We start from the raw sequence: 26966 nt of genomic DNA on the forward strand, positions 1-26966 counted from the left end.
CTACGTTTACTTAATGTTGGCGTGAAAACCATTAGAGTTAAACGAGTATTAAAAATGGGGAATCTTTTAATATCTCGGTTTACTTAACGTTGTTTTGGAAAATCGTTTAAGTTAAAAGAGTATTAAGAATGGGGAATCTCTTAATATTTCTGTTTGCTTAATATTTGTTGTGAAAATCGTTTAAGTTAAATGGGTATTAAAAATGGGGAATCTTTTAATATCTGCATTTGCTTAACGATTGTCGTGGATGAAGTCTGTGTATGCTCATGCATTTCATTTTGGTAAATTGTGCTGAACCCGTGATAGGTGGCACCTCGGTAAACTGTACTGACCCGTGATAGGTGGTACGTTTACGGTTTACGTTTAGTAAGTGTTGCTGACCCGTGATAGGTGGCACCTCGGTAAACTGTATTGGCATGTGATAGGCGGTACGTTTACGACTTTCGCTTTTTCTTTTAGTAAATCGTGCTGACCCGTGATAGGTGGCACCTCGGTAAACTGTACTGACCCGTGATAGGTGGTACATTTATGATTTACGCTTTTTAGTAAATCGTGCTGAACCCGTGATAGGTGGCACCTCGGTAATTGGTACTTTGGCCTGCGATAGGCGGTACAATTATGATTTACGGCCCTTCGAGGAGGGTTTTGGTTTGGAATTCCGAGTCCATGCATTTTGGCATATACGCATTGCATTAGGGTGCTTGGCACACGAGTCGTGTTTGAATCAAGTATATGATTGAGTGGTTTGAATTGGAATTGTTGTGGTAATTGTGTTGGAATTGCTAAGTGTTATGTATTGATTATCGTGTGTGAGTGCGATGGATTGTAAAACTGTTTCGAAAACCAATTCGTCGTGGTGATTGTGTGGGTTTTGCTAAGTGTTAAGTTTTGGAGTTATGTGTGAGTGTGATTGAATTAGTTTAAGTATTTTTGGAAGAATAAGCAGGGAAATCGATTTCCCAATCGATTGGATGAGTTGCAGGAAGTTCACTATTTTAACCTAATCGATTTGCCAATCGATTGTATAAATATATCTTTCAAAATCTTTTAAGAAATCGATTTGGAAATCGATTGGCAGAGAGGCAGGAACTCAGCAAAACTGCCGAAATCGATTTGGAAATCGATTTGGCAACCCAGGGACTCATCAGAACTGACAAAATCGACTTAGAAATCGATTTGGTCATGCAGAAACTCAGCAGAACTGACCAAATCGATTTGGCAATCGATTGGCTCAGCAAAAGTCCTTATTTTGAGTTAGATAATCGATTGCTCAATTGATTTATCAATGCTTTGGTCAGTTATGTATTACTTGATGGTTTGAGAACTTCATTTTGAGCTCATTGTTAATTGGCAAGCATTATATAAACTTTTAGCATATGGAAAATCCTTTTAAGGTGCATGCTTAGTTGAAAGGTTATTTTGTGCATTTAAAACTTAAATGTTATGTGTTATCTGTTAATTTCGGTTGATGACCCTTTACAATTATTGTGGAAATCTGGGTTTTGCCCTCAGATGAGAGTCAGGACGATCCTACCGGTTCGTACCCTACGGACGGGAATGGAGATGAGAACGCTTGACTGCAGCTACGTTAGGAGGATCTCACGGGGCGCGTGGAGATCACTCAGGGTGTATAGTTTTTTGGTAGGATGATCAGATTAGGTTGATGTATAGGGACTAGACGTCCTTCTTTTTGGGTTGGAGTATTTTGATTTGGAAAACTGTACTTATACTAATATTGTCAGTTTGACATCGTATTTGAATGGGTCCCATGTACCATTTGTTGTTTTGTAAATGCTTTGGATTTATATTTGGAGAAACTTTTCCGCTGCTTGTAAATTATAATGACTCAATTATTTATCCAAAGGCATTTCCTTGTTTATTTCTCTGTTTCAGTTTAATTTCTTTTAAAAAAAAAAATACACAATCGCTTTGAAAAACGGGGTGTTACAGAAGTGATATATCCCTTTGTGATAGAGACGAACATACTTCGTCTTTCATTAGAGACAAATGATAAAATTCTTCTTTAACGTCTTAGAGACGTGAAAACCAATTACGGAAACATGTCCATCTCCAATTTCGTCTGTACATTGTTTAGTGACGAAATTTGTTAAATTTAGAGACATATTGTATCCGTCTCCATTTTAATTTTTTCTAGTAGTGTAGAAATTCAAAGGAAAAAAATTAAAATGATAAAAACAAAGTGAAGAGTGAAACAAGAAAAAAGAAAATTAGGATCAATAGGGTCTAATTGGGTAATATACCTATTGTCGCGTTAGGAAGTTAGCTTTAGGACCGGCTAGAATCCTTTCAATGACTTTGATTCTCGTCTTTTCAAAGATTACACTAAGGAGTGAAGAGTTTTGTTTGTTAGCTATAGGATCCTTAACTTCTCCAAAGAGTATTAAGTGCAGAGCGTGAAGATTTGTGGTTTTGCTATGTTAAAAAGACATAAGTAAAATCTAAGGCATAAATGTAAAGATAGAGTTTGCGAAAATAGAATGTTTGATTGATTATGTGTGTGTCTAAAATGACAAGTACATGAACTATTATTGGCCAAACTAATCCTACTGGCCAATGCCTTGTTGCCTAAAAATTCTACAAAGACCCTACTTCATTCGACTATTTTGCAGGTAATGCGTGTCTTCTTCCCTTTGCAGGGTGTACGTGGCGCCCCACGTTGGCATGTATCTTTCTATTTCCATGACAACTGCATTTGCTAATCCTAAGTGCACTTTTTCTCCACTTCTTCTCCTCTGGAGTTATAGTGTCTCTGGTAAATGGTGTTATAAACATGGAACTCAACTTTTGAGTAGAGTTATCAACTTTCATGTGTTTTTTAGTGTCGTTGGAGACCCCATCACATTTGTAAACCCACGTAGAATCGAGAAATACTCGCTTGACTCGTGTTCAATTGCTCTTAGATCAACTACACTAAATTCATTTGCCTGTCGAGTTTGGCTAACAACTTAGATTATTTTTTATGTAAACAAATGTCGTTCTACTTATTTTATCCGATTTATATGAATCATAGAATAGTTGATATAAACCCCACCATTGTTAGGGATAAGTTGAATAAATCTAATAAAACCCTACTAAATCAATTACCTCATCGGTAATTTCATTTTTCTTGGGATAACCCAATGGTTCTTGTTCATTCCATATTATTCAATCTCTTGCATTCTTTAGGAGCTTCATCTTCTTGTTTTACTCTATTCCATCTCTTTCATTCTTTCTCTCCAAGCTTTCTTCTTGACTTAATAACCTTTCTTGTGTATTTTAGTTTAAGCTTCAAACTTCATTCACTGTCCTCTTATATTTTCTTTGTCGCTCATTCTCGATCATCTTCCTAAATGTCTCCCTTTCTTATGATATCAGCTACTCATCCCCCAATACCTCAGTCTCTTAGTTTCCTAGGGCTCTTCACCTTATCCAATAGCATCTTACCCTCCTTCCTTTTACATCTAGAACAACAGTAGACAATGAGTTTATGAGCTTCTTCTTATGTTCTCAAGGCTATCAACTTTAATCCCTTTCTTGAAGTTGGTTTAAAACTAAAAAGAGGTCAGATGACTTTAGAATTAATATGCATCCAACAGCTAATTATTTGAAATGGCTTACTTGGGTGAAAGCTGAGAAAGGTGATCAATGGAAGAAATGGGATCTTTACGACATTATCATACTTTCAAGAAAGGTTTCAAGCTCGATATGGACCATTTTTTTTTTTGCTTCCTCGATTGTTAGTCCATAAGTGTTAACGATTTTATTTTCCCCTACGGTATGTTGACTCCAACTCTATTGGATGTAGCTGCCATACATGGCTTACTAATAATAGGCTATGAGGCTCCACCAACTCACGATGTTCCTATTTTTTCCTTTTCTAAGGCCATTCAGCTTATTAAAAAAATTTACCCACCAATGCTAACACTAGTGGACTAGTCATTGATGCAGAGCACAATGCGTTCTTATCGTACTAGTTCAACAAGCTCTTCTATTGTATTGGTTCTGTGGCCAGAATCCAAGAGTTGCAGCTATATGTTGCTCTACTTTAAGCAGATAGAAACGTGTCATGGGGTTCTTTATTTTTCTCCACTTCTTATTGTTCCTTTATTCAATATCTTGGAACGGATAAACCACGTATAGGATCCAAAAGCCTTAAGTAGACCTATATGGTTCTTTCAACTTTTGTTTCATCTTTATTTTTCTGAATTTCTTTGAGAATTGTTTGTTTGTCGCCCCATCTTTAAAAAAAAAAAAAACCAAACCATTTTAGGGAAACAATTGATTCTTTATCCTCGATGCCAATTGTGCTTTTGATGTGGCAGAATGATTGTTTTCCTCAACTCGTACTACAACAAAAAAAATTAACCTTGTTGATCATTTTTTTTTGTTTGTTTAGAATACCATTATGTTGTTTTCATATACCTAACCTTTCCTCTTAAGACCTGGGGAAAGGTTGGTAATCATAGACCTAGAAGATATGATTCCCTCTTCAACCAAGAACCAATGGACGGATTTATCCTCCTACACCAAAAGGACGACCTACTTGCAATACTTATGATTTGGCTAACGACTACAAAGTTCAAAGGTAATAAATAATTCCTTCCAGTATACAATAAACCTTCCCATATTTGTCTTCTAACATTTTTCTTCACTAATTGCAGCGATCTAAACCTTCTCATTCCATATCGGAGAAGAAAACTGTTTCTCCTAAACCAGAGCCAACCAACACCACTCTTGGTTCCTCTACCAAGGAAAACCGCTAACCTAACTAATCAATATCGTCAATTTCTATCAATTATCAATCAATTATCACCATCTTTAAGATTCCTAGCGAATGAATCTTCGGATCATTGGTCGCCTTTGCCTCTTATTCTTCATTATTCTGCATCAAGTTATATTATCATCTCAACTATTGACTCCTCCACCGAATATTAGTGAATGGAATTGAAACATTATTTCTCTCAAGTAACCTTCCCTCCCAATGATCTCCTCCTCTATGCAAGTTGAAATAATTGAAATTGAATTAGCACTTGAAAAGGAAATTTTGACAGCTGAAGATGAAGAGACCCATTTAAGGAAAAAGTTATTTCGTCTAAGTATCATTGACATGACCCCTTCAGCTCAACAAGAGCTTTTCAAAAAGATCGTTATTTGTTTGGCTGCTTTATCTTAGGGTTACCTAAGCTTCAAAGAATAAAAAGATCAAGGTTGCCCTTAAAGACGCCTATGCCACTCTAGAAACTAGCAAGAGAAAAATTTCTCAATATATATCAGACGTACATTCAACAACGGCAGACATTCCTTAAGGAAGAACAAGTAAAGATCCAAAAGAAGATAACTCAACTTGATTAGAAGCAGTAGCGTTAACCGAACAAGTTAAAAATGTTAAGAAACGAAGAATCTCCCTTCACACAAATCCCACTTGTGTTGATGGCAATCTGAATCGTCTACTATAACATATGCCCGACATGAAAATGGATTTTCATAACAAGAATGAAGGACTGGAGACTTATCAACAAGAATGAGAAAATTTCAAATTGTTGATGGCACAAATGAGACTTCTAGACTCTACACCCGCAACCAAAACTCATGGTTCCTCTACAAAGGATCAATCATATGTTGTTGTGGTTGATCCATCGGCCTCCTTGATAAATGTTCTGCTTGGCTGATGTAGAAGGAAATAAAGAAATCCCACATGTCTTGACGAGGATACAATGCTGAACAAGGATATTAATTGCTAGTAAAACCCCTAGACACAACATTTATATTTCATTCGGCTAGATAGCTAGCTTGTGGCTATCATAACTTTGGACATAAATGGAATTCATGTTTTGATCTTCAATATTTTTCCATGTACTGGGATCATATTTCTTTAAGTATTTTCTATTTATGCTTCTTCTTAGTTCTTGAGCCCCCATATTCGCTAGCCGATATGCACCTCTCCACTAAAGCACCCACTAAATAAAGGGTCCTCTCCAATTTGGTGACATTTTCCAAATTGAGGATCATTAATTCCACGTGGTAAAATAGTTTTCCATACTAAGTCACCTTCCACCAGTCTTTTAGGTGTGAGTCATTTATTGTATGCCTTAGCACTTTTTTGCTTTTAACTCCCTATTCAGCTTAAGCCGTTAGCGTTTCTTATATCCCAAAAAGCCTCATACAAGGTTGCCACCTTCTAGGTTTCTCTTCAATTCTCTTCAATTCTCTTTTTGATTATATATATGATAGTATTGTTAGCATCCCCAACTTGGCCATTAGCTTGAGCATAATAAGTATGAGTTTTTAATTTTGATGCCAAAATTATGTGCCAAGGCCACCACCTTTTCCCCAACGAACATAGTTCTCTAATCAGTTGTAATAGTTTCATGGATTCCAAACTTGTAGATAACTTGATGTTAAATGAAAGTGATGATCTCGTCTTGGCCAACATTTGCTTTGAACTCTCAATCCATCTTTGAGCCATTAGCCAATCTTCGTCAAGAGAGTCCATCTCCATTAACATAGCTTGTTGATATTCATTAAGGCTAAGTAGATTCTGCTTAGCGAATCTCAATGAATCCAGGATAATCTTCAAGGTGAGAACTGCATATGTGCCATAAGTTAGAGGTGGTGAAATCAGTAGAGTTGACCTTAGCATTTCTTATAGCCCAAAGAGCCTCGTGCAGGGTTTCATGCCACCTTTTGGATTTCTATTATATACTACTTTTGATTATATCTATGATAATACTTTTAGTGGTCTTTGCTTGGCCATTAGCATGAGCGTTCAATGGAGAGGAGCGTATCATTTTCATGCCAAACTTTTGAGCGATGTCCATCAAATTTTCCCCAGTGAACACTGTTCACTGATCAATTGTAAGAGTTTTAGCGATTCCAAACATGCAGATAATATGATGCTCAATGAAAGAGATGATCTGATATTTACCAAAGTTTATTATCATGCACCCATTTTGTAAAATAATCAGTAGCCACTGTGATAAAAGAGTGTCTCTTTGAAGACCCATAATATATTGTTTTGGTTTAGATATGTTTTTGATCCAATTATAACTTTATTTCATTTTGGTGTTCGTAAATTTTTTTGTCTAGTTCCCTTCCCCACAAATATAGTTTCATTTTAAAATAATCATTCCTTCAAACTTCCGCTACAAAAACTCTAAGACTGTTAAACTTAAATATAATTAAAAATAACTTTTTTTAACCTAAAACTAACCCCAAATGTTTCGTTCTCATTTCCTAAAAAAACCTAAAATTAACAACTTCAAAATGGCTTCTTCTGAAATTGTCGGTTCAAGTTTAGAGCATCAACACTGACAGGTTAATTGCAAGATAGCAATTGTATTATATTATAAAATATAATAACGATATTAAGATAACATTGGTGGGATTATTTTGAAATTGGAACGACAAGAAATCAAATTGGGAATGTAAATCGAAATTGAGAGAAAATGGGATCTAATAATTGATGAATTGGAATTCAATTTGTTGAAAAAGAAAACAATCGATTCATCGTTTTGAACTAATTCCCATTCGCTAGCTTCAATTTCACTTTTTCCATCCATTGATGCAAAGAAAATTGAAGCGAATCACTCGAAAGAAGAAACAAACATTTGGGATTTTGTACTAATATTATATTTAGAATCCTAATCCTAATTTATGCAAGAGTGTAGTTTTTTAGGAAAGAATAATGAAACTTTTGGGGAAAGAAGAATATTTGAAGTTAATTTTAGCTTTTATTAGGGAAGAATAATGAAACTGTTAGGGTTAATTTTAAGTTAAAAAAATTATAATTTAATTATATTGGGGTTTATTTTTAGGTTAAAAAATGTTATGTTTTAATTATATTTAGATTTAGCGGTGTCACCGTTTTTGTAATAGAAGTTAGATTGAATGACTTTTTTGAAAAGTTTTTACAAATATAAACCAAACAAAAAAACTTACAAATATCAAAATTAAAAAAAAATAATTGAAAGTACCAAAAACATATTTAAATCTATTTTTTTTTATTAGATTTAAAGCTCAACCCCTGAATGAAAATGGTTTAATCACTAGATGCAAATTGGTACCCTTTGTATAGCATGCGTCAAACTCCTTGTCATACATGAAGCAATCAGCCGTAGGCCAAAAACATCCATGACAATATAATATCCATTTCATCATAAGACCAACTATTTGGGAATCGTATAGTCCTCCATGGACTTTCCTCATAATCATCTGAGACTTTGGTTTCCCTCGGCACTTTAAGAGAGCTCCGTTTACACTCATTTTATAGAGATCACCTTCTTACAACGCATAATTTAATGCTCATTATTTGAGCTTAATTTCTACTGCAGATGATGGGTTTTATAAATAGTGGACTTGAGCCTTCTAATTAAAATTTTGACTTGAGCCTCTTTGTACCTAGAAGATTGTTGAACTAAATCGTTAGCTTCTCGTTTTCTATTCTGGCTACATGTAGTATTAAAGCATCGAGAAAGATATGTAGTATTTTGAGAGTCGTTTCTTAGCACCCTTGGAGGTTGGGATTCAAGCATTATACTCCCCAATAATATAGTTAATCACTAATTGGGAATCCCCCATGACCGTCACTTGTTCAAGATCGATGGTCAAATCTACTAGTATCCTAAGCCCCATAATTAAAGCCTAAAATTTTGTTTGATTATTATGAAATTTAGGATCTAGCAAACACTTGGATCTCCAAACTCTACCTAATCGAGTAACTCCAGTCCAAGTCCCTTTTTTGGTGCTAAAGCCACCAAGCATTAAAACCAAAAGTTTCAGCATGACAATAAGGTTAGGCTCGACTAATGGATCTTGAACCTTTACACACAAGTGTGTCAAAATATTCGCCAAGACCTGACATTTGACTGCTTCTAAGGGTACATAAGTTAATGCGAATGCGTAATTAAGCTTGATTTCCAATTTAAAAAAGTTGACCTTGTACTACATGCCTATTACGTAAATATTTTACTATAGCAATTTTACACAAAACCAAAATCTATTTGGACAATTAAATAATATTCAAGTTTGGTATTACCATAAAACAAAGACAAGCATAATTTTTCACTAGTACATCTAGTTTCTACATCCTTCAAGATTCGATTAAGATAGTATATTGCTCTTTTTGTTCCATCATCAGCCGATTGACTCATTTTCAACAAAAAATACAACTAGAATGATTTCCCCAATACTAGTGGAATTAATACTAGTGAATTTTACTAAAGTTTTCTTGATCTGGTCAAACACAGCTTGCTGAATAGGTCCTATAGTAGAGGTGAGAAAACCTTCATCTTGCTAGTCGAGTTAAATATGAATATTCTCATAAAATTATTTTTCCTAGGAGACTCTACGACTATTTTTTATCACTAAGAGACCTTGGTTCAATGATAGATTTAGCTTTGTTCTTGTCCAATTTAATTCAGTTAGTGTGTACCAAGAAACTTAAAGAAATTTTCTTCAAACTCACATTTTTTTGTGTTCATCTTAAGACAATGTACTCTATTCTTTCCAAGGCATGTTCTAATTCCAACAAATGATGTTTAAAGTCATTTGATTTTGCCACAATATCATCAATATAAGCTTCCATGCTTTTGCCAATGAGGTCTTGAAAAATAGCATTCGTGGTTTTTTTAATATGTGGTCCTTGCACTCCTGAGCCCAAACAACATTACAATCTACTCATTAATACCAAAATTTCCAAACCCTCAACTGAACTAATGATCAAATCTTCAATATTGTGTACACTTTTTCCTTCATCTCCAGTGAACATGGCGTTCCATCCTGGAATCGGCTTCAAGTGTTGCTAGTTGATTAATCATTGCACAACCCAAAAGGTTATACGTTAGCATGGGAATAAGTTAGGTGAGTACAACAACACTTCAAACATCCTTTTTCTTTGGATGTAGTTTATCATGTAATAAATAAAAGTTTCGTCAGAAAATAATTCGATATCATTTTTTTAAAAAGAACATAACACAATTTACTAATTATTATTATTATTATTATTATTATTATTATTATTATTATTATTATTATTATTATTATTATTTGAAAATATACTTTTTGAATTATTAGAAAAATATTCATTTACGCCCTAAAATATAATAAATTCTCTTTATGTGAAATTAAATAAATAAAAAAATAAGGTTGTCTTATTCAAATTTTTCCCAGCAGAAAAAACCTCACATCCGCATTTCTATTTAAAGTTAATGATGAAAAATAAATAAACTATAAAAATGTACCACATCGGTTTTATCAATACAAACATTATTTTTAAATAAAAATTTCATTTTTCCCACGCGCATGCACAAAACAAACATCATTAATGCAACTCTTGGAGATCATTAGTACTTAGATATTGGTGTAAGGGGTCAATTAAATCCACGGAAGAAAACAAAATCAAATAATAAATTTACAACCATAAAATTAAATATAAAATCGTTTTGTAATAAAGTATTTAAAGAAATTAATATTTCTGAATAATTAGCAAAGATGTATCAAGTCATAAAATGTACCTAAATAATTAAAGTAGAAACTCCCCTAAAACAAATAATTAGATCAAAATAAAAATAACAATAAAATGTAAGCAAGTTATACATGCTCCTAATAGTATATCATCTGCATATAATCAGTCACTAAGGCGTCAACACAGAAGTCACTCATACCAATAGGAATAATTAAACGAGTCACTAAGGCATTCACAAAGATGCATATGATATGTTATGATAATGATGCTCAAGGTATATGTCACCATCCACTTAAGTAACTAAAAGTATAAAATATTCAAAACACAAATCATCAGTCACTTAGGCAACCACAAATATAAAAGGTTAATAACATAAATCACCAGCAACTTATGCAACCACAAAAAGAACAATGTTCAAGACAAAATCACCAGCCACTTAAGCAACCACAAGGATACAATATTCAAGAGTAAATTTTAATCACATATGACATCAAATTTATATTCTCATGGATGCTAATAGTCAAGCATCAATAACTTCAACATCTCAAATATGGAATACATATGCACCTGAATAAATATCTCAAATTATCACTTTTATTTTAATAATCCATAAAATTCGATTTGGCTACATGTCGTTGATAAAATTTAAAACTTACATCACCAAGAACACATAAAAATAGAAGTTCTATTCATTTCACTATAAATTTTTAACCAGTACTACTCTTTAAGCAAAAAAAATCAAACTATACATTAAATCTATTTCAATAATCAACTTTCTCATATTTCTATAATTAAAAATATAATTTTTTCATGAATTTCCTCAAGACACATATATTGTTCATAAAAGTCAAAATTTAAAAATTAAAATACTCAAAAGGTCAAGACTTTTAATAAAATACATCATACCAAGCATATTACAAATAATAACGTATTGAAAATAGGAACTTCATAATTAAGTACACTAAGACACATAAGAATTCCAACAGTACGTTAAACATTTTCACAACAAACAGATTTATCATTTTATAACAATAAAAATAGAACTTTATAATTAAGTTTATCAAGACCAACATATTACTCAAAATATCAAAATGATATAATTAAATATTTTAAAACAAACATAAAATCAACATTTTCTTAGACATCTTATTAATATCTTACAAACCACTAATTTAATATTTAGTCTAACTTTGCATGGGATCAAACCCTTATCTTAGGCGCTTTCTTTTTAAACACCTCTAAATTCCCACGAGAAATACTTCACAAGGGCAAGGATGAATTCAACAAGGAGAATAATGGGATTTACTTAATAGACTTAGAAAATTATTTTTGGAGTGTCTGAGTGATGAATGGGTGTCAAAGCAAACTGGTCTAAGGGAAATGTATGAGCAATGAGAGGAGTCGTGAGATTGTTAAAATAAGGGGCGATTTCAATAGACCATTGATTTCTTTGTCTAAATTTGAAGTGCACTTAATTTCAAAATTATTCTACCAATCGATTATTGTTTCTCTTCCTTTAAAAAAAAATATTTGGGTGTAACAAAACTAATTGAAATCACGTTTATTTATGTAAATGAGTTAATTAGGATTAATTAGTAACCATTTAAATATATTTCAAAAACTACATGAAATTATAAAAGAGAAATTTATGTTAAGATTAACGTAAGATTGATATTAATGTTATGTCTAACACATAAAAAGTTAATTAAAATAAAATAAAAAATTGCATAATTTTATCTAAATTAGTATAAGACAATATAATACGTAATTTATACCATTTAAATTTAAAAGAAGATTTATCACTATAACTCACACATAGGGGTGGAAATAGGCCAGGCCATGCCAGGCCAGGCTTTGAAAGGCCTGAGTCTGGCCTACGATTTATTTTTTAGGCCTAAGCCTGGCCTACGGCCTATCATAGACTTTTTTTTCGGCCTGACCTGACCTTTTTAAAAGCCTGGCCTGGCCCTGGCCTGGAAGCCTATTTAAAAGCCTACTTAAAATAATTTTTTAAAAATATGAAGCAAACATCCTTTAAACCCTAAAAAATAATATTTTGTATCAAATAATAGATTTTTTTTTTTTTTTTCTGAAACAAACACACTTATTATTACCTCTTAAACAAATATGGAATAACTGCTGACTGATTGACTAATTGAACCACTACCTAATATGGAATGACTACCAAATATGGAATCGCTGCCGAATATGGAATAACTATTGAATATGGAATACTCACTGAGTGATTGCCTAATTGATAGAATTTAAAATAGGAAATAATATTATTAATATAATAATAAATAATATTAATAAATAATAAAATATATATAGGCCGGTCTGTCCTGCCTAATAGGCTTTTTTAGAGACCTGAGTCTGACCTATTTAAATAAATAGGCTTTAAAAACAGCCTGAGCCTAACCTTTTTATTAAATAGGTCAGGTCAGGCCATAGGCCCCTGACGGACGGCCTAGCCTATTCCCATCCCTTCACACATAAAAATACTAATAATTAAATCATACGTAGTCCTAATTAGTTAAATAATACAAATATATTAGAGAGTGTTACAGTAGAGAACATATTCTTATATGCCTCGATTGTTTCCACTTTATTAGTACACATTCACTGGTGGATCAAGTTTTTACTCAAGATGCAGATTTAGAAGGTTTTTCAGTAATCACAAAGGCTGACGTTACTTCCATTAGACCTACCACCAAATCTGCTTTAAGAACACCTAGCACATTCGACTCTACTCCCATGCAGCTGGCCATCTTCATGTTTGTAGGGATCAAATTCTCCATGTTTTTCCTAACCCATGAAGCGTAAGAAATAACATAACATAAAGGATGACCCCACCATCTATGTCTCGAGTGGGATTTTCAAACATCATTCCTTTCATTCCCTTGGATTCGACTAACGTTTCCCATTTAGTGCCTTCAAATAACATGTTTCCTTCAAGTTCCTTAGGCAGAGATTCATTTCCCAAGAACTCTACAAATATTATCCCTACAATATCAATATATTTTATAGGATCATCATTCTCCTCATTCTAAAGAAGATCTAGGATGTAATCCTCTTGGAATTCATCAAAGTTGTCGAATTCACCACCTTCTAGTTTTGCTCTTCCTTCATGCGGTTTCACATGTTGCAAGTCTTTGATCCAAATCCTTGGACAGTTGTCTCCTAAGCTTTAGATTCCCTCACATTTGCACCCTACGTCGCTGGACTTTGCACATTGTTCTAAGGAATTATAGACTTCTCTGCATCCACCTTACATATTGGAGATCCATGCATATCATGATCAGTGTCAACCATGGTATTTTCTATAGGAAATGATTTTCCTAGGGTCTCAAGCACAATTGGCAAGGATATTTTTGTATCACCATGTGATTGAACCTTAGCAATTATCTGAAGAGTTTGTTTCATTTACTAAATTGATATGTTCCTTTGTTGCCTGCGCTTCTGAGTTCTGGTGAGAGACTTTATTGTGGGGGATTTTAATTTATTTATCCATTTGGTTAATCACCCATTGCCCCTCAAGGACATTAGCTGGTGGCTTCAACATCTTACAAGTTGTTAGTTCACCGTTATCCTTAACGGTTACAAGGATGCTTAACCATCCACCATGGTGATCTTGGCTACTTGCCTCTTTGTCTTGGGGGTTGGTTCTTCATCTATTTTAGGTATGATCATCTACTCGTTTTTACAAATAACGGCCAAATCGTACCCCCAAACCCTGTTTTCAGCAATATATTGATCTACCAATAGGGATGACAATACAATATGCATATATATCCACTTGAATTCGTCACGATTTGTGAAGGAATAACCTGCATTGATTGCGTGCGAGTTTTGCTCGAAATTAAAACTCGGGGATGGGTTTGGGGGCATTGATATCCACTCGACACCGACGCCCGAACCTGCCCAGTAATAATATAATTGTCATTTTTAAATTTTATATACATGTACATACTCAATATATTTAATATTTTTCTAAATATTATCGATTATAATCTCCTCTCTATAGAAAATATCATTTTAATATTTTTTTAATTTTATTATTGTATAATAATAATTATTTTGTTATATTAATTATAATATCAATGACTTTTAAATTTATTATTTTATATATATGAATGAGTGTGGTTGCAAAGTGGAGAAACCTGAACTCTATTGGGGTGGGAATTAGGATTTAAATTTAACACTTGATAACAAATAGGGTGGGTGCGGGTTTATCCCGACTAGTCGGGTGCGGGGGATAGGAAAGCAAAACTCGCCCCCACCATATTGTGATGCCTATCTACCAACCCTTGAGTGAGCTTTCCAATCGCTGGAGGTCTGCCCTTCATTGAATATCCAAAGGACTCCATTGGTGGGGAACATAATATCTGGAAAACAGAGGTTCTATCAATAAATTGTGGAGGTTGCTTCTTCTCAAGTGACTGCACTTTGAGGCTTTAGATCTTTTGGGCACATGTCTTTCTTTTCCTAGTTTTTTTTAAACCTAAAGGGTTTAGAGAACGACACCATGACCGTAGTCATGGCAAGGAAATTGTCAATATCAACTATCATATCTACAATCCTCGTATCGGCTAACTTAAACCATAATAGCCTTTTGGATAGCTTTCCGAAAGATACTTTCCATATAGTTCTTGAGTTGTAATAAGAATTATGATACTTTCCATATATAGTTTGACTTTAATTAATTCAGGGAGGTATTTTATAACCCTCTAATAGTTTTATTTGCTTATCTTTAAACAAACGGTCGAATATCTGGTAATCTTTGGTGATGTTGAAAGTATATTCGATCTTCCCTTCTACGTTACAAATATCCTTTCCTTTAACAGGCCTTCAGGCTCAACATGAATAGCTATTCCCATTGATCATTTCTACAATCATTATGTCTACCACATAATCAATATGCATGCTAATTGTCGTCAGATTCCTCCTTATCAATAAGGGAGACAAACTAAGTACCCTTTCCACTAATAGCACACTTCTTTTCGTTTTCGTGGATATATTGTTTAATTCGCACTACTTTGGAAGCTAATTCATTGAGGTCCATCCAAGCCTGCCTTATCAATCTCTCCTTCAACTGAGGATGAATTCCATTTATTTCCGTAAAATACATTCAACTTTAGGGAACTTATCATAGAACTTACCTAACTTCTTCCCGAACCTTTCAATGAAGTATGTTGTCGATTAATCAACTTGTTATCTCAAGTTCATCAAGTTAGTTGTTGTTACCTCAGGCTGAGGTTGATAGAATTTGTCATAGAAACAATGTTCCATGTCTGGCCAGGTTTGTGTAGAATTAGGTGGTAGAGAGGAATACCAAGGGAATGTTCTTCCTGTCAACAATAAAGAGAACAACTGAAATTTATGAAATTCATTTTGATTTCCCTCTCCCCACTATGCACTGAACCTTCCAGTATGCTCCATAGTTCACTTGCCATCTTCCCGAGAAAAAGTAGCAAAGTTAAGAGTTTTGTACCCTTTGGAAAGAGATACCAATCTATCTACTCACTCATGATATATGGCGTCCTATACACGGGTCTATCCATAGGTTTTAGTTGTATCCCAAAATACCTTTCTATGGTGTCAGCTATGAGGTTGGGATCTAGCAACTGCTTCCATGAAGGTCTAGTTTCGGCTGCAGCCAACTAGCGCCATATGTTTTCTACATGCTTTTTGAATTCTTATCAACATGTCCCCCGAGGTGGAGGATTTTTCAATTGCTGCTCAAGGTTTGCTTCCGCATAATTCCTTATCGAAGTTCCAAGTATTGCTAAAGTATCATACTTGTAAAGTGGATTATTTATCCATGAATGCAATTATTGTGATACGGTGAATCTTGTTGCAATCCAATAGACATAAGAGCTTCAGGTGGCTTCCTAGACATGTTTAGACGTTCAACCTGAAGGTTACTCTGATTATAAGTATCATTCACCAATGGTGGCCCCTACGGTTTACCATGGAAAAATTAAAAGGTTGGAAATTTATAGGGGCAAATGGTACCTATTATATGGGAATTGGCTGCACCATCTGTTAGAACCAAATAAGTTTAAAGAACTATGACCCTTATTTTGATGATAGAAAAATCATTTTGTGGAAACAATTTAAAGCATTAATGTTTTGATTAAGTGTCCAGTTCCTAAATCAAGTGAATTTCGTATGATCCTACATTGTACTATATAGTGCTTTGACTAAAATGAAGAAACACTAAGACTCTCCTTCTTACTGCTTTTGTTAAGTCTGGTTAACACACCTTGATACACGCCTCTAGTGCTTCTGGAAAATACAAGTAATGATCTGATTCATCTACATCTAATGTCTACAACATGTATCTAATTGTTTGTCTCTGATAATTGCATCAAACATCTAATATTCTGATTCTGGTAAATAATGTATGATATAATAAAAGTCAATACTCCAATAGAAGACAGTGCTCTGGTGATAGTTTATGCTTCGAATAAGACACAGTTCTTGTAATACATTGAATCCATTATCTAAAGGTCTATGAGACATACTCTTATCATTGTATCCTCTACTCATTCTATCTTTGTACCAAGATACGTAAAATCAATTACAATGACTCATTTGGATCACTACAAGAAAATAGACATATACCTACAGTAACTTATAGTAACAAAATTATAAACTGTAGGTATAGATAAGCTATACCCACAAATAAACTATTTATTGTTGGTATAGGTGTCTTATACCTTCGGTGACATAAATTTGTCACTAATTGTTATAGTTACACAATTAAATTTGTGGCTATAGACATCAAAATTTTAAAATTAATATTTTGTAAAGCAGCCAAAATCTTAATTATTTGTGAAAATAATTTTATACAAATTTTTGTTCATTGTAAGCCAAAATAATTTCAGTGGAGGCAAAATCATAATTTTTTGAATGCACCCAATTTCATTGGAGCCAAAATCTTAATTTTTTTAATGGAGGCAAAAAAATTTCAATTGAGCCAAAATCCAAATTTTTTAAATGGAGCCAAAGAAAATTAACAGAGCCAAAATGTAAATCAGTACCAAATAAACCCTTTCTCCTAAAAACTAAAACAAGTTGAGTTGTTCTTCTCTTTCACCCAATCCAAGCCCCAATCTAAATCCCTAACCTCTCAATCTATAGCCCCAATCTGTTTCCTTCTCCTTTTCGCCGTCGAGCAACCACCTTCTCCCTGTCAATCAACCCCGAGCCCCAATCTGTTGCATTCTCGCGTTCGTTGAATCTCGAGTTGTGACCACTGTTCTCGTTGTCGCTGTAACCATTCTCGCACCACATCCACCGTTCTCTTCGTTGTCGTGACCGTTCTCGCACCACGTCCACCGTTCTCGTCGTCACTGTGACCACCGTTCTCACATCACCGGTAAATTTTGAATTTCTGTATTGTTAATGTATTTTTGCACAACCGGAACCTGTGACCGGTGTTGCTTTTAATTTCTGTTTTGTTCTTTGTAATTTCTGTGTTGTTCTTTTTAATTTCTATTTTGTAATTTGTTTTGTAATTTATGTTTTGTTATTTCTTTGTAATTTCTATTTTGTTATTTCTGTGGTTTGAATCTTTGAAATTTCTGAACCTGTGACTACAATATGGAAGTTTCAATGTACTTGATTTCAATAATAACATGGTTATGTCAAGGTAGATATTGTTTGTACATACTAGAAAAGCTCGAGAAAATTGTAAATTGTTTAGATTGCACAAAAATGTTTAAATTGATATTTTCTATGAATTTGAAGTGCTGGTTTAAGGTGATTTGAACAAAACCTTCATTGGAAAAGGGAAAGGTATTCCATCTAGTCTTGAAATAAATGCTAATAAATCAACTTTTACTCACTTAAAGTCCAAGAAAAACTTTAGAGTACAAATACAAAATGTGAAGCCTTTGAAGAGAAAACAAAAGGCGCAAAATACTAATATATATTGGTCTTAAAACAAAATGAAGTAGAATATACTAGCCACCTAATACAACCTAACACAAAGAGAAATTAATACATGTAGTGAAGGAACTTACCACAGGTTTGAGAAATAAGACACAATGATCATTAAATTAAATGTAATAAAAATTCAAACCTTTGTCCTTATCTTCAACTTGTAATCGTATCACATCAACGTGAAGTTCAAGTTAGTTAATTAATCAAATGCCAATTGGTAAGATCTGATAAATTCATTTAAAACAATGGGTAGTATATTATTAAGGAAAAACAATTGATGGAAAAATTATATATAAATTAAAAAAAGGAGAGGTGAGAAAAATATGAGTATTTATTTTTCTTCAAGGAAAGACTAATAGCAAAAACAAGAGCTGAATAGTTTTCTCTAATTTTAGCAAGTGTGTTTGTGGCCCTTTGATATTGTGGCTGAGTTTCCATTAACTTAGCAAGTTGTGCATTCGAATTTTCAGTTTGTTCATTTTTTAGGACTTGCATTATGTGCTTGAAATTTGATTATAATTTTAGTTGCATTTGTCTTTAATTGTTCTTCGTGTTAAAACAGAAAAAGGAAAAATAAACTTATTGATTATTAAAATTTGCATCATCCATTTTCAGTTAATTTTTCCAAATGGCTTATAGAGAATGGATGTGTGATCCATCAAAACAAAGTGAAGAATATATTTGAAGAGTTAATGAATTTCTTGAATTTGCTTTTCAAAATTCACAAATCAATGGAAAAATAATGTGTCCTTGTATAAAATGTGTCAATTGTCACTCTTATTCTCGCGTATGTGTTTATGAACACTTAACAGATCCACACCGTGGATTTCTTAGAGGATATTGATAATGGATATATCATGGTGAAAAACCTAGAACTTCAAGTAGTGCTACTAAACAAAATGTAGAAATGGAGCATGACATGGATGGATTAGTTCATGATGTATTTGGAATTCATTCTACAGAAGAGCCAATTTGTGGTGAAAGTGAAAGAATTCCCGAAGTTAGCGAAAACTCTAAATTTTATGAATTTGTGAAGGAGAATGAGCAAATGCTTTACCCCAACTGTATGAAGTACATCAAGCTATCATTTATGGTACATTTGTATCATTTAAAGTGTCTTCATGGGTGGAGTGACAAATCATTCTCCATGTTGCTTGATTTACTAAGATATGCTTTACCAGAAGAAAATGTTTTGCCAAAGTCATATTATGAAACTAAAAAGATTGTTTCAGGATTATGTTTTGGGTATGAGAAGATTCATGCTTGTCCCAATGATTGCATATTATATTGGGACAAATATGCCAAATATGAAGGATGTCCAAAGTGTAGTACGTCAAGGTGGAAAATAACAAATGAAGACGTACAAGGTAATGGAATGGAGACTTCTGAGAGGCGAAAGAAGATACCAGCAAAGATCCTTCGATGGTTTCCATTGAAACCAAGGTTGCAAAGGTTATACATGTCCTCCAAAGTTGCAGAATCAAGGAGATGGCACCATGAGAGTAGATTGAATGATGGTTCTCTTAGGCATCTAGCTGATTCCCTTTCTTGGAAGAATTTTGACGCTCGGTATCCAACATTTTCGTTAGATCCTCGTAATGTTCGATTCAGAGTAGCTTCAGATGGTTTCAATCCTTTCAAGACTATGAGTATTACTCATAGCACTTGGCCTGTCATTCTAATTCCTTACAATCTTCCTCCTTGGATGTGCATGAAACAACCATACTTCATGTTATCACTATTAATTCTAGGTCCAAAAGGTCCTGGAAATAACATTGACATTTATCTGCAACCATTAGTACAAGAGTTGCAAGAGTTATGGGATGATGGAATTGAAACATTTGATGCATATAAGAAAGAGACATTTCAACTTCGTGCAGCTATGATGTGGACTATTAATGACTTTCCAACATATGCTAACTTGTTTGGATGGAGTACTAAAGGTCAATATGCATGTCCATGTTGTGGTATTGAAACTACCTCGCAGTGGTTACGTCATGGTAAAAAAATTTGCTACATGGGTCATCGACGTTGGTTATCTCCCAAACATAAGTGGAGATTGAATAGTAGGGATATTGATGGAACACGAGAGCTAAGGAGTCCTCCTAAAAGACTTGATGGGATTGATATTTTAAGACAAATAGATGAATGTAGAAAAGAAAGATCTAGCAAATGGAGCACAACCTTGGAAAAAGAAGAGCATTTTCTTCACATTGCCTTATTGGCAATATAATGTATTGCGTCATAATCTTGATGTGATGCACATTGAAAAGAATGTATGTGACAACATTTTTGGTACATTGTTAAACCAAGAGGGAAAATCCAAAGATAATTATAAGGTACGAGCTGATCTTGTAGATATGGGCATAAGAAGTATGCTCCATCCTCAACCAAGTCCTAATATAACTACAACGCGTTTTCCTAGAGCATGCTATCAAATGACTAACAAAGAAAAGAAATATTTCCTAAGCATTCTCAAGAATGTAAAAACTCCAGATGAATGCTCATCAAACATCCCACATTGTATGCATGTCAAGCAACACAAGATGTTTGGATTAAAAAGTTACGATTGTCATGTTTTGATGCAAGAGCTTCTTCCAGTAGCATTACGGGGTTCATTGCCAGATAAAGTCACTTCAGTGTTAGTTGATCTTTGCAATTTCTTCAAGCAAATTTGTTCTAAGGTACTTAATGTGGAATTTCTATCAAAATTAGAGTCTCAAATAGTTATCACACTATGTCAGTTGGAAACAATTTTTCCTCCTTCATCTTTTACTGTTATGATGCATTTGGTAATTCATTTGGCACACGAAGCCCAAGTTGCTGGACCGGTACAATATCGATGGATGTATCCGATTGAGAGGTATGAATGTTTATAAAAATTGATAAAAGCCCATCCAGAAGGATCAATTGCAGAGGGATTTTTGGCCAATGAATGTTTGACGTTTTGTTCGCAATTTCTATCTAGGGTAGAAACTAGGTTCAATTTCAATTTGGTATTTTCAATCATTAATAATTTTTATTTTATTTTTTAGGAAGAACTAAAGAAACATAGTAATGAGGCTGAAACTTCTAAATCAACCCAAGACACACAAGGTTCTATGTCTTGAAAGGATGACAAATTTTATCAAGTACAAGGACCTGATAAAAACAGACGTGTGCGATGTATGGGCAAGATTCCTCATTCTAAAAAATCGAAGGTTTGTGCATCTGAAAATGAAGAGTTGCGCGAAAGAGTTAAGAATATGGAAAACTTGTTAGCAAATGTGATGACTTTAATTCAAAATCGATTTTCTGGAGCAGATGTTAATGATATAATACAAGCTGCAAGACAGGTATATCATAAGTTATTAATCTTATCCAACTAACTTCATAAGTTCCATAATCGTATTTTTCATAAGTAATATTTTCTATTTTTTGTGATAGGTTCCTGATGCTACTAGTGCTCAAAACCATTTGAATTCACTTAGTCCAAACAACAACGAAAATAATGAAAATGGTAATTAGATAGTATTAGTTAATTTTAATTAAAATCATTAACATTTTCTCTATTTTATTAGTAATATTTTTATGTGGAATCGTGTATTTATTCATTTGTTATTTTATTGATTGTAGGTGAAGATTAAAAGCTAATTTGTTGTTGAAGATGGAATATTGGCAATTTAGTGGACTCAATTTCTTAATATTTTTTGAGATTGTTATGTATGACACAAGATGTCTTATATATATATATATATATATATATATATATATATATATATCGGTTCTTGTTATGTTTAAACGACAATTAAAATAGAAAGAAGATGTAAAGAGTTTCTACATTAATAGTCAATTATAAGTATTAAATCATTAATGATGTTTGATTTTTATCATAACTATTTTTAAAGTCTTACTTGTGATGTGGTAAAACATTTTACAATAATAGTGTACAACAATTAAATTCTTAAATTATTTAATTATTTTTCAAATTTTATTCACTAAATATGCATAAAAAAGAATAAGATAAAAATATAATTAAATTCTTTAAAAGACAAGTTTTCTTTTCATACCCTAGCTGTGTTTTTTATTTTTAATTTTTGGTTTTTAGAAGAGATTTTCAGTAGCACCATAAATTTACATACAACGACAAAGTTTTGAGTTCGAATTTTAGACAAGACATACAACCTAATAATTTTGGTATTTACTAATTGAACTAATATTTAAGAACACTCTAGCCAAAATTTTAATTGGGTCAAATTTTAAATCCAAACTTAATGATAGACCGTGATATATGTGACTTAACTAAGATTACATCGAAATCTAAGCAGTACATCTTTCGAGTGACCAGAAGAAAATGAAAGTTAAGGGGTGTGCAAATTTATATTCACTTATTTTTTAAGAGATGTAAATCGTTAAATATACTTAATTTTGTGTGTAATTTATATTAGTAATCTAGTTATTTAGAGATATATAATTAAAAGAGTTTTGGAAATTTGAGATTGAAAGGTTTAAATATATATTTGGTACTTGCAATTATAATCGTTTTTTATTTTGGTCTTTGTATGTTTTTTTGTTTGGTTCAAATCTCTGTAAATATAGTTTCATTTTAAAATGCTTCTTCCATCCAAAATCTCTGTTAAACCTAAATATAATTGAAATATAACTTTTTTTAACCTAGTTTCATTTTAACCTAGGATTTATTTATAGGTTAAAAAAACTTTTGTTTTAATTACATTTAGTTTTAACGGTGTTACAGTTTTTATAACGGAAGTTGAATGGAAGGACTATTTTAAAATAAAACTATATTTGCAGGAATGTGAACCAAACCAAAAAATTTACGAGGACCAAAATCAAAAAAAGTTATAATTATAAAGACCAAAGACATATTTAAACCTTGAAAAATTTCAAAAAGAATCATTTTAACATAATATGGTAAAAGTAATACAATGAACTTTATATGTAGAGTCGATAACTTACCTAAACTAAAAATTAGCTGAGTCTAAAAAATTAACAAATTTCGAACTAACCAATAGACTTTATCTAATTCTTAAAATACTATTAAAAATTTGTCAATTTAGATAAACTAAAAAGTTAATTGGTGCAAGTTAACGCATCTTGATGACATAACAGATAATTATGGATTAGTGTCAAATTTATAGATATGATGTATATGATAATAGCTTTCGATCCAAACAATTTATTTAAAAAGATATTCATTTGACACGATGTTATTGAAAGAGGGTAGCTCTTTGGACGTAATTTGATCCATCCTTTATATACAAATACACACACAAGAATAGGTTTAAGTTTTTTGAAAATAATCTCTCACAAGAGGATGTTTAAAAAGTTGTACTCTCAAAAATACTTCTCACCACTTTGTAAAACAAAAGTTGAGAGTAGGGTGCAGAGATGGTTGTATTATAGTTATTGTAGTGTGTTGTTTATTATGTTTTTAAGTAAAGATTGCATGTCCTTTTATAGTGATCTTTAGGGTTATGATCGTTGTTCTGATTCAAGATATAAACATGTATCATGTAGACTCGTATCAAATCTTTTGAGATTGATTTGCCACTAAAAACTTATCCACTACAAGAAATTTTACGTTTAGTGACAGTGAAAATCTATAGGTAAACGTATAAAAACCGTAGAGATATCCAAAATTAACTATACCGACGGAATTTTTTTTCGTGGAATATAATTGCCCAATACCTACGGATTTGCGCCGTGGCTATAGGGTATAGTGACATAATTTTTTCCGTTGCAGTAAATATTTGATTTTAACATATATATATATATATATATATATATATAAAGAATTAGAAAAAAGAAAGAAAAAAAAAGAAAGGAAAGTGGGTTGGGGCCACAACTACTGCAGTTTCACAAATAGACAAACAAGGTCCATACGAAATGGAGGATAAGTTTGTAGGTGCTTCATAATATAGTATGATTATATTCGTAAACAAAACTAAGCTTTCTCGTGGTGACGAAAATCAATTTTATATAAATTAAACTTTTTAAACTTAATTTGTTAGAAGCATGCTAAATATATAAAATATTTCTTAGCTTAGATTTTTAGATCTGGGACGGATTGACAAACTTGTTATGGAAGATGATGGCGACGACGAAAATAGAAAGCTTTTTAGATGATGCATGTGTGTTTAGATCAGGCATTTTCCAGTAAGCTTTTTCAAGTTGTGATTTTTTGGTCGAGAGTCTCTTATTGTTCTTTATTCCCCTTTTCACTATCTATGGATTTTCAACAAATGAATTGCATTACGGACGATATTCTCAAAGCCGAGTTTGTTTTCTCTTGCTATAAAGGGATTGATGCTTCATATGTATTTTGAAAAGTGGGACCCTAACAAGATTGGTGGTTTACTCGGCGTCTGTAGAAAACAAAGAGGGTTTGTTGTGACCCTAGCAGTTACCGTGTTTAGGAAAATGGGACTTCATACTTCTATCAATGCATCTGAGATGAGTACTCTAGAGCATCTCGACCTTGCAACTTCCCAACTTCAATCGAGCTATTGGGCGTATATCTTGGCCTTCCAAATTACATGTCATTTTCTCAAATTGACACCTTCCATTCCCTTTTTCTTCAACATCTTTGAACTGCTTTGGCATTGCGAGAATCCCGAAAGCAAGCAAGGATATGTATCCATTAAACAAACTCATAAGTGTTTCTAGGTATGTAGTGGCTCTTTGAAGGGCTTCAAGACGTGATACTACTTTGTCGTACTAAAGTTCATAGAGGTCCATTAATCTTTTGTGTGATTACCCTAGTTCATGATGAGGACATAAATACAGTCATAGGCGAAGATGGGGTGCCTCTAACTACCTATGGAGTTGATTCCCTAAAGTTTGGACCAAACATCATTTCCTTTAGAGGAGGCGTGAAGTCGACCTTTTCTAGTGTGAATCGTTTGAATTCTTTTGTAGACCTTTGAGAAAGTATACCAATACGACAAGAAGGAAATCCCCTTGCAAAATAAAAATGGTGAATTATTGTACAAAAATCATTTTATCTACACCAAAGAATTATTGGCTTGCCCCGGCTGAAGCGAAAGCGCTTTTAGATAGTTTTTATTCTTTTGGTTTTTGTTTTTGTCTTCCCTTTCTTGATCGTATTCTAACTTGGTTAATGTTTATTAGTTTGTTTAGTTAGAGGAAATATGTATTCAATCTCGTTCATGAAAAAGTACAGGCTAAAGGATTGGGGAGCATCCTCTTCGGCTACTCCTCCCTCTTTGGTGCACGCTCTATGAAGATGCAAGCTATGTTATGCCTATGGTACATCTAATAATTCATGCTTTGGTGATGGTGCAAGCTAATTGTCTACTTCAGTTGGCTTTGGAGATTCAATCAAACGTTTGACTCAATTACCTCTAGAGATGCAAGCAAGCGTCTGACTCAATTGCGTCTGATGAATGCAACAAACGTCTATTTGTCTACCTCTGATGACTACATCAAGCATCTGTTACGTCTGTCTCTAATGGAAGTTGTAAAATCCATAATTTTAAAGTATACTTGATGTATTTTAGTGTATTTTAGTGTATTTTGGTATTGAACTCGGAGGCTTTTTAGCCAAAGTTATTAATATTTTGGGAGTTTATATGACCAAAAAGATATTTGATGCCGATTAAAGTTACTCGTCGATAAATAAATTAAATTAAGGGTGGTGAATCCTTTACGGAGAATTTAATGCCTTATGGGTGAAATGGTAATTTTAATAAATATCTCCTTCTTCTTCCTCTGCCTCGCGCTCACCCTCCATCTCCCTTTTTCTTCTTCGTTGCCTCTTCTTTCTTTTTCTTTCTTTGGCTTCAATAATAGAAACCCAAGGATTAGTGGGTAAGAAAGCAAGGATTTCTCAGTTTCATACTTCCTCGTTGATTCGAAAACAAAGAAAAACGATATTAGGGATTTCAAAACCGTCAAACACAAACCTCCCCGTTTCATCTAGATCTAAGCTTCGTTTCGCGAAGAGATAGAAGGGAAAGTTGCTCACTACCACGCTACGGTGCTAGGGAACCAACTTAGGAGGCGACGTTGCAAGCGGAGATTTTTACCGGATTTACTCGCGGTACCGTAATCGAACGTAAAAGCTAACGTGAATGTAAGGACTTATCTGTGGTTGTGTGGAAAGGAATTTGTTAGGGTTGAAGTGTTGATTTGGGGGAAAATGAATCTAAGGCTTTATGGGTAAAATCTTAGAGTTAGGTTTTGGTTATATTGATGAATGTTTCGTGGAAAATGAATTTAAACTCATTTATGTATGATTTTGAGTAAATGAAACTTGTTGTGTTCGAGTGGTGGACTGTGTTGATTTGTGTTCGTCGTATTTGACGTGTTCTTAATTAATACTGATGAAATTTGTTATGTGTATGGTTGGATTCTGTGGAGAAATGAATTGATGTGTTTTGGTATGAGTTGTGGATTGGATCTGATAATAGGTTTGAGTTGTTTTGTGTGGAATTTGAAAACCATTAGAGTTAAACGAGTATTAAGAATGGGGAATCTCTTAATGTCTACGTTTACTTAATGTTGGCGTGAAAACCATTAGAGTTAAACGAGT

General features: G+C 33.2%; 1 protein-coding gene across 1 annotated transcript; it reads left to right on the plus strand.

Annotated features, from left to right (window-relative positions):
• The first annotated feature begins 19319 nt into the window (after positions 1-19319).
• Positions 19320-20645, plus strand: LOC101514399 (uncharacterized). Its single transcript, XM_004488313.1, has one exon. The coding sequence runs from the start codon at positions 19320-19322 to the stop codon at positions 20643-20645; it is 1326 nt and encodes a 441-aa protein (XP_004488370.1).
• Positions 20646-26966: the final 6321 nt, after the last annotated feature.

The sequence above is a fragment of the Cicer arietinum genome, chromosome 1 (assembly GCF_000331145.2).
Source record: "Cicer arietinum cultivar CDC Frontier isolate Library 1 chromosome 1, Cicar.CDCFrontier_v2.0, whole genome shotgun sequence".
In the NCBI taxonomy this organism is placed as follows: Eukaryota; Viridiplantae; Streptophyta; class Magnoliopsida; order Fabales; family Fabaceae; genus Cicer; species Cicer arietinum.

Coding starts and splice junctions, on each gene's coding strand:
- LOC101514399 (XM_004488313.1), top strand. CDS start 19,320: ATGGAGCATGACATGGATGGATTAGTTCATGATGTATTTGGAATTCAT.